At 43.1% G+C, this 16942-nt stretch overlaps 2 protein-coding genes across 10 annotated transcripts in view; both read left to right on the top strand.

Moving 5' to 3' along the window:
- Positions 1-16942, top strand: part of LOC123763717 (uncharacterized) — a 413873-nt gene that overhangs the window by 25524 nt on the left and 371407 nt on the right. Inside the window, exon 2 of one of the 9 annotated variants that reach the window (XM_069302062.1) lies at positions 682-9052. The exons of the other annotated variants lie outside the window; for them this stretch is intronic. Within the exon in view, the coding sequence (XP_069158163.1) occupies positions 7016-8215 (1200 nt within the window). The 5' untranslated portion in view covers positions 682-7015 and the 3' untranslated portion in view covers positions 8216-9052. Of the gene's footprint in view, positions 1-681; positions 9053-16942 lie in introns of those variants that run through there. 9 annotated transcript variants of the gene reach the window in all.
- Positions 12843-14636, top strand: LOC138351922 (tigger transposable element-derived protein 7-like). The gene has a single exon (XM_069304075.1). It carries the CDS (start codon positions 12843-12845, stop codon positions 14634-14636), a length of 1794 nt encoding a protein of 597 aa, XP_069160176.1.

Genomic DNA, 16942 nt, shown 5'->3' on the forward strand with positions numbered 1-16942 from the left:
CTCTGCCAATATGTACCTGGAGAGCGGAGGTGGGATATTGGTACATCATGTATGCGATACGGTGTGTGTGGACTGGCCCATGTTGAAGGCGAACTCGCTGGTGTTTGCCCATAGGTGTGTGTAGGACGTGTACCTGGAAAGCGGATTCACCAGGATTGATGAACACTGCCAATGTATTGTGTCCTGTGTGAAAGTGACACTATTGTAAATAGGTGTAGAAATACTTTAATATAAAATATATATAGTGGTGAAGGTGTTAATATATTGATGAAGGTGCAATTGTGTATTGCTTATTCTCCCCTCCCCCACTTTTTATTCATTGCACTACTACTTGTGTCAGCCAGTTCTTGAAAGCTTACCACCTACAGTACTTGGGATCTGATATAGATGAAGAGGTTATAACAGCAAGAACCTGGTTACTGGCCCCCAAAGTGGCCATAACACGAGAACATCTCCCAGCCAGTCATGGTGATGATGCGTACCCAAGCTGCTTGACCACAGTCAGCTGCTCCAGCTGTACCTCATGTTCTCAGGGCTTCCCATTGAATCTCAACCTGTTGAAGTTCCGTAAGTTGCAGAGAGAGGATCAATCCCTAACATCTTTATTCTTTCAGGCCCAGACACAAACAAATATTATCCCTGTTTTTTTTTTTTTGGGGACAACCATATACTCTTCTGCAGATATAGACCCAGTAAGTTAAAGGATGACGACGATTGGGCTAATGACCAGCTGGTAGTCCCTACCAGCCTACAGCCAGAGATCATGCGTCTAGTCCATGGCCCTCTCTCACACTACGGCTTCAACAAGACTTACAATGTCCTGAAGCAGGACTACTACTGGCCAGGTATGGTTTGTGACGTCAAGACCTTTGTGAATTCATGCCACGTGTGTCAGATGACAGGTAAGCTGAATGCTCCCATACTCAAGGCACCACTGATTCCAATACCAGTGCCTTGTGAACGGTTCAGTAACTCATAATCGACAGCCTCGGGCCTCTGCCCAGGACAAGATCAGGTAACATCCATATCAGTAATATCCCGTGTTCTACCACTAGGTTCCCTACAGCAATTCCCATCAAGAACAGTATGGCTGCTAAAGTTGTGAAGCACCTCGTGATGCAGTGTCCGCAGTGCGGACATCCCCAGGAGAGTCAGAGCAGATTTGACGCCATCCTCTCCAGCGACCTGTGTAAGAAAACCATCATCTCCCAGGTACTGTCTAGCCCTTGTTATTCTGCTGCTCCTGACTGCAATGGTTCTAAATCCTCGATTTCTACTTCTGAAATCAGGAAAGATCTTCCTACTTACGAACTAAATCCAAATAAGCGTGCTGTTCTAGACAACTTAACCAGCCTTCAACCCAAATACCTTTAAACTACATCACACTCCATATCATCTGAACGGCTAAAACTACTATCTTGTACTAATTCCATTCTCGCCTCTCCAGGTGTTATGAATTACTTCGTTACCATGTCTTACATTACTTCGTCTTCCATGTCGACGCCGGCAACACTGGTGTTAGGAACGTCATGACACCGCAGCGAGATGGGATCAGGCCATCCAGCTACTACCATCATATAGGAGCCACTCAGCATCCTACCCAGTGTGCAACACAATAAACCTTCCAATCTACAGGGTTACCATCTCATCAACATCTCCTCGGACCACAATCTCCTTCGGTCCATGCAGCAGGCCGAGTTCTCCAACCAACCTGTACTTTGCTGGGTCCTGCAGCATCGCATCATCAACATCTCCTCGTATCACAATCTCCTTCGGTTCCTGCAGCAAGCCCAGTTCTCCAACCAGCGCTTGCTTCGCTGGGCCTTGCACCTGCTGAACCATCTCCTTGGATCACCATTCCCTTCGATCCATTCAGCCGGCTCAGTTCTCCAACCAACTCATACTTAACTGAGTCCTGTAACAATGCATCATCATCATCATCTCCAATCACCATCCTCTTCAGTTCCTGCTGCAGACACAGTTCTCCAACCAGCGATTGCTTCGCTGGGACTTGTACCCGCAGAACTACAATCTCAACGTCTTCTTTATCAAAGGCTCGAACAACGTCGTCGCCGACACTCACTCCCAAGTCCACAAGGTAGAAGCTCCCACTTTAACTCTCCACTCCACAGCAGCATCACAGGCGATAGGAACAGGCTTCGGGGAGGAGCTGTTACGGTACTTTCCTGCCTGTCCTTTTACTGCCTATGTATCTGCATTCTTCAACATCAACGACAACAGTAATACGTGCCCACAAATAATGTCTAGACACACCACCTCCCCCCGTCCACCCTCCAGTATCCAAGACACCACCACACCTACTGTCTCAGCAGCACAGTTGCCCTCAAGCTAGAGGAGGAGCAGGCAGAATGTATCCATCCTCCTGTTTGACATAGGCCTAGGACTAAGGTCTAGTCTTCAGTGCGCCAAATAGGTCGGCTACAGCGTTACTAAGTGTGCACCGTCCCTCCTACCAACTGTGGTAGGCCCTGGATGTGTGGATTGGTCAGAAATTAAGGCAGTAATTGTTAATGTGGCAATATCGAGGCCTGGTGAGGGGAGAGTTGTGAGGTAGGTGAAAAATAGTCTTTGTGCCCTCCCTACCCAAGGTCGCGGTTTGTGTGTGCGACTAGTGTGTTTACACAAGAGACTGCCAGGACTCCCCATATAGTGCCCCTACACTACGTGTGGGTGTAAACCTTGTGCCTTGTAGGTGTCTATATGTACATGTGTGTGTGTAGGTTAGAGTGCAGTGTTGAAGACATACCACCCAACAACACATGCAAGTGAGCCGCAGCAAATAGATGGTTGACACGAGGAGAAAGACTTTGAGACAAGTGACCACGGCTGGTGTGCCCGGGAACCATAATGCCCCCCCCCCCCCCCCCCAGCGGGGGCCCCCAGGTGCTGATCCCCACCCGGGGCCTTCTGGTGAGGATCCCAATCCGGGGTCCTCCAACAGTACTGGTACAGGTGACTACAACAGGGAATGATGGTTACTGCCTAGTCCAAGGCAGAAACGGCAAGAGATGGGACAGGTTACAGCGACAGGATGAGCAGCAGCAACCTCAACAACAACAACGACGACAAGACGAAAACAGTGAGTGGCACACCCTAATCTTTCCTGCAATGGGATTGCCAGCAGCAGAGAAGTTCAGATGGATTGTTGAGGCCGCACACGCCCACAGAGGAAAGTATCGCATAGAGACCAGGTGTGTAGGTGGCAATGTTAGTGCACGGGTGCAGGGTTACAGTGCCCTGAAGTACTTCACAGAGACCAGTCTTGAGTATCAAGGTAAGAATGTTATATTGATGGAAGTAAACCCACAGACAAGACAAACTAAAATTATAATTAAGAACTATAGTATTCATGTTGTCGTGGAATTTCTCAAGGACCATGAACAGATTGTTTGGGTCGAGCGCAACACTGGACCAGGGGGACTGGCCAAAAATCAGGCAATCGCTCTGTGGAAGGGAGACCTGCCCCAAGTCATTAAAGTTCCAGGCATGAGGGCATGCAAAGTGGAGAGGTATATTGGCAGCCCGTCCTTATGGGGCAACTGTCAACGGTGGGATCACAGAACATGGCAATGTGATCGCCCAATTAGGTGTGGGTGTTGCAGTGGCTCTCACGACACCAAGCAGTGCCTAGCTAAGCTTGCACCGGGTGGGGGTGGAGGGGTAACACCTAAATGTGCCAACTGCAAGCGACCCCACCATGCTTGGAACAGGTATTGCAGCGCAAGGCCTACTTGGCGGGGCTCGAAACCACCGAATCAAACCGCAGGTGGACCAGTGAACAGGGGCGGGAATGGCTCCGTTAACAGTACCACAGCAAGCCAGGGTCCAGTTCAGGGACCAGCCCAGGGTCCAGCTCACAGTAGACCGACAACAGTCTGGGGTAGTGATCACTCAGTGAACAGGGAAACCCAGGGTGGGGGGGGGGGGGGAATCAGGCGTGGGGCGGGGGCGGTGTAGCCAGCCACCACCACTTCCCCATCCCTGAGGCCTTCCCACCTCTTTGCCCTCCAGGGAACCCACCCACTCACACCTCAATCTCTACCCATGGTGTCACACCACCACCACCACCTAACCTCCAGACCCATACCAATGAATCAGACCCCTCCACTGTCTCCCATCTTCCTCCCCCTCCAGGCACTCCTGACCCCCAGGAGGTCGTCACTCAGGTTTGTGTTGCAGCAATATTAGACTGCATGATAAGATCTCATCCAGTCATCCACCAAATATTGCAAAAGCAGACGGAACTTGAGAAAGCCCTCTGCCAGATTAAGACAACTCGGGAACAAATCCTCCAAATCCTGCAACGGCAGAGGCCATCAAGTGGAGGTCCTGCAAGTCGGAGCCTAGTGCAAGATGATGCAACACATACTGCTGAGGTACGTCAGCAGACACAACCAGGACACCAGCACATCAGTGCACACAGTAACACCAGTGCACACAGTAACACCAGTGCACACAGTAACGCCAGTGCACACAGTAACACCAGTGCACACAGTAACACCAGTGCACACAGTAACGCCAGTGCACACAATAACACCAGTGCACACAGTAACACCAGTGCACACAGTAATGCCAGTGCACACAGTAATGCCAGTGCACACAGTAACACCAGTGCACACAGTAACACCAGTGCACACAGTAACGTCAGTGCACACAGTAACACCAGTGCACCATGGAATACACGATGACACATGTGAACATAATAATTACAAATGTGCAGCTGATGACAAACAACCTCAAAATGGATAATCACAATGAACAACATCTCACTATACTGCAATGGAACTGTAATGGAGTTCGCAATAGAATTAATGACATCATACAGTACGTCCGTGAACACCAAACTAACGTCATAGTGCTACAGGAGACGATGGTAGGTGATGACTTCAACCCAAGGTTCAGCGGTTATTGCAAGTTCTCCCTGCCCTCTGGGGAAAGAAAACGGGGTCTCATCACTTTTGTAAATAACAACATTCCCGCACAGATTATTGATGACCTGCACATGGGGGATGAGTTTGAATCACTGGGAGTAACCCTTTACTTAAACAATAATGCTCTACATATAATCAACCTATATGTGCCACAGAGTAAACTTGACCTTGACACACTGCCTGAATTTATTAATTAAGAACCTACCCTGCTGGTCGGTGACCTGAATGCCAGACACCCACACTTTGGTGCCAACTGTCATCAGCCCAATGTCAATGGACAGAACTGTCACTCTTTGTCAGGGGAAGTGAAAACCTTAGAGTCCTGGGTGATTAACAGCCAACTCACCTCAGAGGAGGAAGATTAGACTATGCTCTCCTGCTGAATGCACAGGACATGGATGCCAGTACACACATTGTGCACAGTTTATGTAGTGACCATTGGGCACTGATTACCACCGACGACATGAGCAAGAGAAGGAAAGAGACAAATAAAAGAAAAAGGTTATCGTTCGGACCAGATATGAGGCCGCACTTCATAAACAGGATGAGTGACTGGTTCACGGAATACCAAATCCCAGAAGACATTGACACATTTGTTGATGACCTTAATCACCAAATTGAGAGCTGTCTAAGAGTTCTTCGCCGTACGCCTGGGCGAAGTAACCCTCAGAGGAATAAAATAAAATGGTATGAGAATGATTACATAAAGATGCTTAACGCAAATGTGCGAGACATGAGTAGAGAGTACCGGAGACATCCCACTGAAAGTAACCAAGAGTTGTTTAAAACTGTGTGTCAAGTAGCCAGGGAAGAGAAGATCAAAGAGCGGGAATGACAATGGCTTGAGTTCCCTAGCTCTATTGGACGGGAAACATCTGCAAGACAAGTGTGGGCAAAAATTCAGATAGCTAAGGGGGGCAGAACCCGGCCTGCGGCTCACAAAGACCCCCAGGGTAAGGCTGAGGAATTAATTCACAAGTGGAGTGATGCAGCATCCTCCTCCTCCCTCCCTGCAGAAATAAGCAGGGAACAGCTCCTGCGACATGATGACAGAAGAATTAGGATAACAAGAGCACTGTCTAGTGATGACGAATATGGGGAACCAATCACAGCCCAAGAAGTAAGGGGTGCTATGAAAAGGGGTAAAAGTACAGCACTTGGTGAAGATGGCGTCACCTACGACATACTCAATGCACTGTGTGAAGTGTCTGGGAATCTACTACTCCACCTGTTTAACAAGTCATTCCCAAGTGGAGTGTTGCCCACACAATGGAAACACGCAATAATTGTTCCCATACCGAAGCCTAATGACCCTGGTAATTACAGACCTATCAGTCTCGTGTCATGCACTTGCAAGATGCTTGAAAGGATCATCGTAAACCGACTGTTGCACAAAATAGGCAGGTTAGGGGAGGGGGTCAATGGATTTGTTAAAGGACGGAGCACAGCAAATTGTATAGTTAATTACTTGGCTAATGACACGGCTAGGTACTCTGTATTTGTTGACATCAAAGGAGTCTTCGACAAAGCACAGGGGATTGCGATCCTGGACAAGCTTGCATGCGTGGGTGTCAAGGGGAGACTCATGAAATGGGTTGAAGACTACCTCACAGGAAGGAAAGCCAAGGTTTGCTTCAATGGAGCAGTCTCCAGAACAATGAATATGGAACTCAGGACCCCCCAAGGCGGAGTCTTAAGCCCTACACTATTCAATGTACTTATGAACGCCATTGCAAATGTTGATTTTCCGGAAGGAACACAACAAGTAGGATATGCAGATGATATCCTAATACAAGCTCCCACCTTGGGAAAAATTGAACAGTCCATTGAACTCCTTGGAAGGAAATGTATTGAGCTCGGTTTCACTCTCCACAAACAAGACGAAGGCATACTCCCATCACAAGCGGAGAGCAAATGAAGAACTGCAAATTAATGGTGTAACACTTGAATGGGTTGACCACTATCGGTACCTTGGCATCACTGTCGGCTCTAACAAGGGAAAGAAAGAGGAGCTCAATCAACTCATAGGAACATGCAAAAGTCGACTCAGGACACTGAAAGCTATGACCTGGAATGGACATGGAGCCTCTATTGCCGTGCTTAAAATGATGTACACAGCCTATGTGCGCTCCATCATAGACTATGCCGCACCAGTTCTGTGCACCTACTCCCAAAGCGATATGAAAAGGCTTGAAAGCATTCAAAATGAAGCCATGACAATCATTCTTGGAGTTCCAAGAACTGCCAAAACGTCTAATCTACGAGAGGAGTTGTCCCTTCCCAGTGTTAAAAGCAGAATTCAGGAGCTGAATGCTAAGCTTGCAATTAGGATAGCCAGAGATCCCCATTACAATGGTATTGCTAAGAAAAAACTGAGCTCTGTGCTACTTTCAGGGGGAAACAGGAGAAGCAAAAAATGGCATCACAGATCAGTCTGCTACCTCGAAGAGCTTCACCTGCTTGAGCAAGCCCGTGAGCTCCTGCCTGTAGAGAGGTTACCTCCCTGGGAGGATGACTCATGCAAGATCATCATCAATGAAATGGCAACGCAAAAATCCAACATGATACCACAAGAAATGAGGCACAAGTATCTCGAGGAAATTTATGAAGAAGCCGGAGATGAACTAGATCAAATCTACACTGACGGGTATTCTAATCCTGTCAGTAACAGGGCTGGTGCAGCATACATGGTAATCAAGGATAATACTTTCCAATGCAGAAATGAAGAAAAAGCACGTATTGAGAACTATGCCTCTTCAACGCAAGCAGAGCTAACTGCCATTGTTATGGCGTTAAGGTTTCTTGAACGGAACACTAATGGTGCAGTGATTTGCACCGATTCAAAAGCAGCACTGCAAAGCCTAAGTAAAAACCGGGCAGAAAATCTTGCAATAGTCGCTGAAATTAAGAGAGCTGTGAGAGTACTTACCAATCAGGGAAGAGTCATCAAGTTTCTGTGGATCCCCTTCCATGTTGGAATATGTGGGAATGAACGAGCAGATGTGCTGGCTGCTGAAGGCGCTGAAGGAGACCATATTGAATTCTTCATACCCAAGACTCTACTACAAATTAGAGGTATTGTCAGGCAACGTCACCGTGACAAGGTAACTGAGGAAAGGAGGATGGAAGCACAAACCAGTGAATCTATACGATGGTACAACATGGTTGCAGCTGGCAATCCCAATCATTATGGCCGAAGAGGAGGAGGACGAGGGAGAGAATCAGTAATAGCGAGAATCCGTCTTGGATACAAATATCCATGAAGATATGGAATGGAAACAACAGTTGGTCAGCGAAGTTGCAGAATCTGTGGTGAGAGTGATGGACACCGCCTTGACCACTATCTACGTGAATGTGAACACCTGAGAGACATTAGAAATATGTGTAGAATAATAAACCCCACATTGTTTGAGTTAGGAATACACTATTTGTCAAATATTGATACTGTTCTTAAAAGATTAACCCATTTTGCACCCGCAAGATAACGTAAGCTTTTAAGGGTTGATAGATGTTAATCTTCTTGTTTGAGGAGCTGTTCACTTGAGACAGTTAAGCAAGTCCCAGCTGTGTCTGGGTACAAGTGACAGGATGAACAACCCAGCGGGTTTTCTTCCTATTGGGGAGTGTTGTACATGCTGCTATGGCGGTGTGTTCACTCACAAGATGAGTGGCGCTGCCCAATAAACTCGCCCCTCGGGGCAAAATTAAAAAAAAAAAATTTGTCTCAGCAGGGGGACCAGACGCCACCCGCTAACGACCGTTCTTCTGCTGGCTGATAGTTATACCTACAGAATTCACGCCAGTTATGATATCATGCCCTGTATAAAAGGACTTGCCAGTGTCCAGTTCAACAGATTACCCCTTCCAGTGCTCTCAACTGTAACACCTACTCTCGCTTCCCTGGGTGATGGTAGATGCATACAGCTTTTGTATAAAGAATTACTTGCACCCTTGTTATTAATGTAAATTTCACTTGTATATATTTCTCTTTTTGATCTTGTGTAAAGCCAAGTGACTAAGGTTTTGTTTTCATTAATTATTATTTATTATTTTAGTGTAATATTAAAGTCATTTTTGTTATATTAAATGTTTGAAGTTTTTATTCTCTTTGGATTTTACCCACAGCTCTCACACTGTAGAGGACACAAGCATTTTTTATTTTTTATTAATGTGCGATTGGCACAAGACCTGCAAGAATAGCCACTGCTTTATTCCAGATTCTCGTCACATCTACATATAATGTAATGTGTGTAAATGACAGCCATGTCAAACATCCTGGTGGGCCAAACTACAAACCAGAGGAGGCCTGGTCCTGGGGGTTAATTAGCTTTGGGTAATTACACAGACCCTTTGGGTGACATGATGACTGAGGAGTGCACAATAAACTAAGACTCACAGGATGAGTATGTGGTTCAAAATATATACTTTAATGACAAGAATTTGAAAATAAATTTTATGTTTCTGACTTTCTTTTGATATACAGTATAATATATAAGGTTTATACTTAAGAGCTGTACTTGTGGATGACATTCCCCGGTTTGGCAACTTCATTTGATAATTACCTGCTTGTGGCTGACATATAATCTGTGTCAACCATAATTCACCTAGACATTGTTCCTGCGTCATAATTAACATACACATTTCTTCTGTTTTGTGTATTAAAGTGATTTAAATTTTATAAGTTAATTTCTTTCTGTATAAGATGATGATAGAGTACAATTAAGGTATCATTGCAACTTAAAGGAAATTGTTAAATCATAAAAATATCTTGGTTCTTATACTTGAAATTTTTTTACATTTAATGTTTGAAAACAAAGTTTATATCTGTATTTTTAATCAAATATAAAACATTAATGTATATCAGTGCATCTCTGTGCATTACGTAATTTATCAGTATTGTGCAGCCTGTGATCCCCGCCTGGCTGGACACTGATACCTAGGTATAGTTTTCTTGTGTCCGTACACTGGCGATAGGGTGGTATTATTTATTTAACTAAGATATACATTTCTTGAAATGTTGTCACATTAACGTCTACATCTGTCTTTCTTCTAACATATAGATTTTTAAGGTTAATTAGCATATATGGAAATTAATTACACAATTTATTAGCTGGTGTGCAGTTCTTCACACTCAGAGCTAGCCATCAAGTAACTATCAAAATGAATATATCTTCGCTTTCACTTCAGTTATATTTATGACAAAAGATTTTAAATGTATCCTTTATTTCTGCCTTTCTGATGACGTAAAAAACTTTCGTTTATTACAGTATCTAGATAAAACTAACATTGATTTTCAAAAGGTTGTAGTTTCCATCAATGGAGAGTGTCAGCCAAGAAACCTTCTTTAAAATATGAATATCTTAACTCACTCAATAAGATCTAGTCTCTGTGAATAAAAACGCAAAAATGACTTGATTGTAAACTATCCACCTCTGCCCATTGGATGGGGGGGGGGGGGCTGTGTGTAGGATAAACATATAATTTGTGACACTTGCTCTCCACATATGTCAGTTGCTTAACCCTTACTCTGCTCAGGGGTCCTGGGGACATTTACACCCCTGTGCGCAAGAAAAAAAAATTCAAAATTTTGTTTTCGTCTTCTAAACATGTTAATTTGTGTCCCCTGAGCACGGGAAAAATAAATAAAAATCGTAGGCGACATATTTTGGGCGCAATTGACCGAGGAAGTCTGGCAAAAAGTGGGCGTTAACAGAGCGGTCGTCAGACCCGGTCAGCGTCACCCGCGCTGACAGGTGGAAGTTGCCACAAAGATATTATTACCTAATTGTTTCAATGTCTCCGATTGATTTTTTCTTAGTTTTTTGCAGTAATATTATTCAATAGTGTGTATTGTAATATATTTATATAATAAAAGTGGTGAATAATCGCTATACTCAAAAGTATGGTGTGCATATTAGTGATTCAATTATTATGTTTATAAAACAATAAACAAATAGTTTTGCTACTATTACACTATATACACAGGTTATATATAAGTATTTGTATGTTTTGGTCACCATAACGAACCACTAAGTTGGTATCGAGAGTCGAAAAGCAACGAAGAGTTACCGCCACACACCAGCCAGCCACTCGCTGCCACTCCCTCAACACACGCACTAAACTTTCTTCCCCAACAATACCATTTGTGGTGTTATTACACTATATACAGACGTTATATATAAGTATGTATATATTTTGTTCACCACAACTGTACAGCTAAGCTGATATAGTTAGTTCAGGCACTAAGAGTCGTCGCTATACACAGATGGCGGCTGGCGGCTCCCTCACTCATTCAAGGTCACACGCACTAAACTTTCTCCCCCAACAATACTGTTTGCAGTGTTATTACCCTATATACACATATTATATATAAGTATCTACATGTTTTATGCACGGTAACTGTACACCTAAGCTTGTAGTGCGCCCAAAGAGCATAGTGGCCACCCTCTAAACAGCTAGACAAATCGTGCAGACGACGTCACCTCCGTCACCCATATGGCTCCTCCCAGCATAATCCTTTTGCTGTTATTACACTAATACACACATTATATATAAGTATCTACATTTGTGTTCACCATAGAGAACCACTGACCTGGTATGGTGAATGCAAAGAATAACAGGTAGCCACACAGTCAGTAAACGATGCTGTCTCCCTCCATCTCTCAGCATCACTCCTCCCACAGCGCTAATTATTACAACAATCCTGCTATTATTACAACCCTGGTTATTTATATCAGTCATGGGTCATCTGTAATATTGTCATCGCTAAATAATAACAATTATATATATGACATTTTTCGGCGATGCTGTGATCACAAGCTGAACAGCAATACAGTTCGCTCATGCTGCGTGCGCCGGCCTTGGTTGCTCCAACAGTACTGTGCCTCTCACACCTGAGAATATTGCCCACGATTTTTTTTAAAAAATGGCGTCTGTTTACAAGAGCCCTGAGGAAGATACTGTGAACCCTGTGTAGCCGCGGGCCATTTGAATTGGGCCTGGCACCCTATTGCGTATATATACGCCATGCGCACCGTGGGACATGTTACTCAGGACGTATATATACGCCATACGCAGTTTAAGGGTTAACCCTTAAACCGCACATATCATTCATATATATATACAGTATCCACTCAATTTAACGGCCTCTTTTATACCGATCTGCTGGTATTAACGACCGGTTTGGGAGCCCAGTAGCTAGAGCCTGCTATACCGGTCTGCGGTCGATATTACCGACAGTCGGTATTGGGTTTGTTGTGGCATCAGCGTCCCCTCACATGGCGACCAGGCCGCCACCGACCTGGATCGTCCAGAGTCATATATTACATCTTAATTTTCTTTTAAAATGATTCACTTTAATGAAGAAAATTGTAAATTATTATTAATAAAATATTTTGAAACAGTTTTTATTAAGCAAAAGTCTTTGTTTTCTTATTAAATACCTTTTATAGTATGTATAGGCACTAGGTATTTTTTTTCCCACGGACCTAGTATGTACTCCGCCGGGCCATGTGTTCCCATTGTTTACTGTGAACTCGCGCGGCTAGCTTCAATTGTGAAGGATATTACTGTACTGTAATTGTGATCTTTTTAATTTACAAAATGCCAAAAGTTACCCAAAGGAAGCGCCTGACGGTTGCACAGAAGCTGGAGTTAATTAAGAAACTTGATAAAGGATATTCTCATGCACGAGCAGCAGCAGAGTTTAACATCGGGAAAAGTACAGTAAGTGACATCAAGAAACAGAAGGATACTCTATTAAAATATGTGAGCACAACAGAGTGTGCTACTTCTGGTGCTGCATGTTCGAGAAAAACAGTAAAGTCTGGTCAGTATCCACAATTGGATGCTGCAGTGTATAAGTGGTTTATTCAGCACCGCACAATTGGCATGGCAATAAGATTTGAAGAGCTTAAAGTTGCAGCAAGTAAACTTGCCATTCAATTAGGTATAAAAGATTTCAGTGCAAGTGATGGGTGGGTTGGAAGATTTAAGGCTCGGCATAACATTTCAAACACCAAAAAAATTTCTGGTGAGGCGTCAAGTGCTGATCCCACTAATGTTGATTCATTCAAGGCTAAATTAAACGAGTACATTGTCAGTAATAATTTAAGGAAATATCAAGTATATAATGCTGATGAGACTGGGTTTATGTGGCGAGCTGTACCAAGTACATCCTTAACCAGTAGGATGCAGGAAAATATTCCTGGACGAAAGATAAGCAAGGAACGGCTCTCAGTCTTGCTCTGTGCTAATGCTGATGCCTCTCACAGGACAAAATGTGCCGTGGTAGGCAAGTCTAAAAATCCTCGAGCCTTAAAAAATATAATGCAGGCATTACCTGTAATATATTACAATTCTAAGAAATCATGGTTTAATCAAATAATATTTACGGACTGGTTTGAAAACCACTTTTGCAAAGAAGTCAGAGAATTCCAGATCAACAAATGTGGAATAAAGGCCAGTGAGGTTAAGGCATTGTCGCTGCTAGATAATGCCCCTGCTCATCCCATTAGCAAGTTAATTTCAAGGGATGGCAGAATAAAATGCATGGCACTTCCACCAAACACAACATCCTTGATCCAGCCCATGGACCAAGGTGTTATCCTTGCTGCTAAACGTATGTACCAAACAGCAATGCTTGAAGATGTTTTAGTTGTTTTACCTAGCGAGGAAGATGAATTGACAGGAAAGGATACAAGGGCTCAAAGAACACTAGAAAATCTAAAAAAGTACACAATCAGGGAAGCAATATTCCACTGGGCTAGGCTTTGGAATAAAGTGAAAGAAACCACACTAACAAATTCATGGAAGAAACTGTTAACAGAGAGGCCTAGATGTGAAGCAGCAGTATCTGATAGTGAATTCGAAGGTTTTGAAAATGAAGCCAATGATTTTGAAGGGTTTGAAGAAACGATCCGAACAATGTTGCTCCAAGCTGGTCAGGGTGTACAAGTGAATGATATCAATGAATGGTTAGAAAATGATTACGATCCTGGTTATGAATTGTTAACTGAAGAACAGATTGCGCAAAGTGTTCTCGGAAATGACTCTGATGACTCTGATGATGACTCGGACGATGTTGGTGAGGCTCTGCCTAGAGGTGTCGGATATCAGAAAAGATTGGAACAAGTTGAGGAACTCATTGAATATTCAATAAAAAGTAAACATGAGGTTATTGGAAATTTTTATGTACACCTTACAGCCTTAAAGCAATGTCTCAAAACGTTAGCCAGAGAAAATCAGATTCAGACAAAAATAGATAAATTCATGATTTCAACGGTTCGTGAAAAATCTTCGTCGACAAGCGAAGCTGCACCCGCTGATGCTGAATTACCATCGACAAGTCGTGGAGCATCCGCCAGCAATGAATGCTCTACAAGCCATGCTGCACCCGTCGATGCTGAATTACCATCGACAAGTCGTGGAGCATCCGCCGGCAATGAATGCTCTACAAGCCATGTTGCACCCGCTGATGCTGAATTACCATCGACAAGTCGTGGAACATCCGCCAGCAATGAATGCTCTACAAGCCATGCTGCACCCGCCGATGCTGAATTCCCATCGACAAGTCGTGGAACATCCGCCAGCAACGAATGTTCTACAAGCCATGTTGCACCCGCCGATGCTGAATTCCCACCAAGTCGTGACAAGTCATCCACTAACGATATAAAATATGATTGAAAGGCATATAAATTAGTGTAAAAAGTGTTGATAGAGTACAGTATTGTAAGTGTTAATGATTAATTAAGCCTAGACAAAAAGATACTGTACAGTGTAAATATACAGTAGAAATAATTGTCAATAGTGAAGTAGAATTAGAACTCTATGTGAATTAGTAGTAAGGCTACCTGTTGTGTTAAGTGAGTGCCTGAAAATAAGTGTACATATAAAACAAGCGCTGCAGAGGATGACGTAATCTTCACAGCTTCGTAATCTTCAGCTTCATTAAAAGTAAGTCAATTTACCAATTTTATTATAGTATTACAAGATATTAATTGTTTTTTTTTCAACAAAAGCTACATATTAGTCTCTGCAAATGTATATTCTATCGTCAGCAGAGAAAAGGTGAGCTCAAAATATTTCGTCTTGGCTAGCTCTCAGTGACAAGGCTCGATCGCCATTGTTATGGCATGGCCGCCACAGCCTGTGTCGTAACATTAAAAATACATTACCTGCACTGTTCAGGGTAAATCAAAACACATCTCTAAAATTTTATTAAGACAATATTAACTCGCTGATTGATACATGAAATATTTTTCAATACAAAGGAATGAATCAATTTTTTCCCACCCATCTGGACTTGATCAGAGCGTGTTTACACATCATCCATGCAGCAGCCAGCAACTGGCTTAATCGTCGGCCGTGCACTAAATTGGAATGCAATTACACAATGAACTTTATTTAATTTTAGTTATACAGTATAAAATATATCCTACCTGAATGTTACTTGAAAAATTACCCGACCCGACTTAACGTCGGAAATAACGGAGCTCCGTAAATAACGACTTGGGCTCAGCCCCATATAGGCTGTTAAATTGAGTGGATACTTATATGTGTGTGTATATATATATATATATATATATATATATATATATATATATATATATATATATATATATATATATATATATATATATATATGTATATATATATATATATATATATATATATATATGTATATATATATATATATATATATATATATATATATATGTATATATATATATATATATATATATATATATATATATGTATATATATATATATATATATATATATATATATATATATATATATATATATATATATATATATATATATATATATATATATATATATATATATATATATATATATATATATCAGTGACAAAACCGAAACCGCGCACATCATTTATATATGCTTTCGTGTCTAGCGCTATAATTTAAACGCCCCGCCTGGGATAGGGGCAGCTATAGTACAGCCACGAGCAATAGTTGCCAGATGCCACCTAGAAAAATAATCCAGGCCAACATTCTTGGGTGTTAGAGCGTCAGTAATGAGCAAGCCACCAAGGCTGGCGCACGCAGCATGACCTCACAGCACCGCTGTTCAGCTTTTGACCACAGCATCGCCTACAAATGCCATAATATACATGATACTGCTATTATTTAGCGATGATAGTACAGTATTATAGAAGACACTTGACTGTGATAAAACTGGCCAGGATTCTGATAATACAGAGCACCACTTGGTTTCCGAACCCCTTGGGGACGAGACCCGTCGGTTAACATGTAAGTTCGTTTACGAGAAGTAGAGGAGAAAAAATAAACTAGAAATGTACAAAGAAATGGTTCCAAAAAATTTATGAAAAAACTCTAGGGGAAAAATCGACAGGTTCATAGCATAAATGCGACCGTATTTTGTTTGTACTCACCAATAAGAGAAGTCCTGATCCGCTTTATAAAAGTCCTTAATTGTTCCTAACTGATTATTAAGACGTCTGGCAAACATCCTCTGGATGTTTCCTGCTAGCCTGCTGGAACATCCTGCAGAAACATCCTGCCAGCCTGCCTGCCAGCTTGCCTGCCAGCCTGCAGGAACATCCTGCCAGCCTGCAGGCACATCCTGCCAGCCTGCAGGCACATCCTGCCAGCCTGCCAGCCTGCAGGCACATCCTGCCAGCCTGCCAGCCTGCAGGCACATCCTGCCAGCCTGCAGGCACATCCTGCCTGCCTGCAGGCACATCCTGCCAAAAATATACGATGATGTACTGTATATTACTGTATGTACTGATGTTAAGCAGTCTCCGTGGTGTAGTGGTAAGACACTCGCCTGGCGTTCCGCGAGCGCTATGTCATGGGTTCGTATCCTGGCCGGGGAGGATTTACTGGGCGCAATTCCTTAACTGTAGCCTCTGTTTAACGCAACAGTAAAATGTGTACTTGGATGAAAAAACGATTCTTCGCGGCAGGGGATCGTATTCCAGGGACCATATGATTAAGGAC

This window comes from Procambarus clarkii, chromosome 5 (genome assembly GCF_040958095.1).
Source record: "Procambarus clarkii isolate CNS0578487 chromosome 5, FALCON_Pclarkii_2.0, whole genome shotgun sequence".
Classification (NCBI taxonomy): Eukaryota; Metazoa; Arthropoda; class Malacostraca; order Decapoda; family Cambaridae; genus Procambarus; species Procambarus clarkii.

Coding starts and splice junctions, on each gene's coding strand:
- LOC138351922 (XM_069304075.1), top strand. CDS start 12,843: ATGGCAATAAGATTTGAAGAGCTTAAAGTTGCAGCAAGTAAACTTGCC.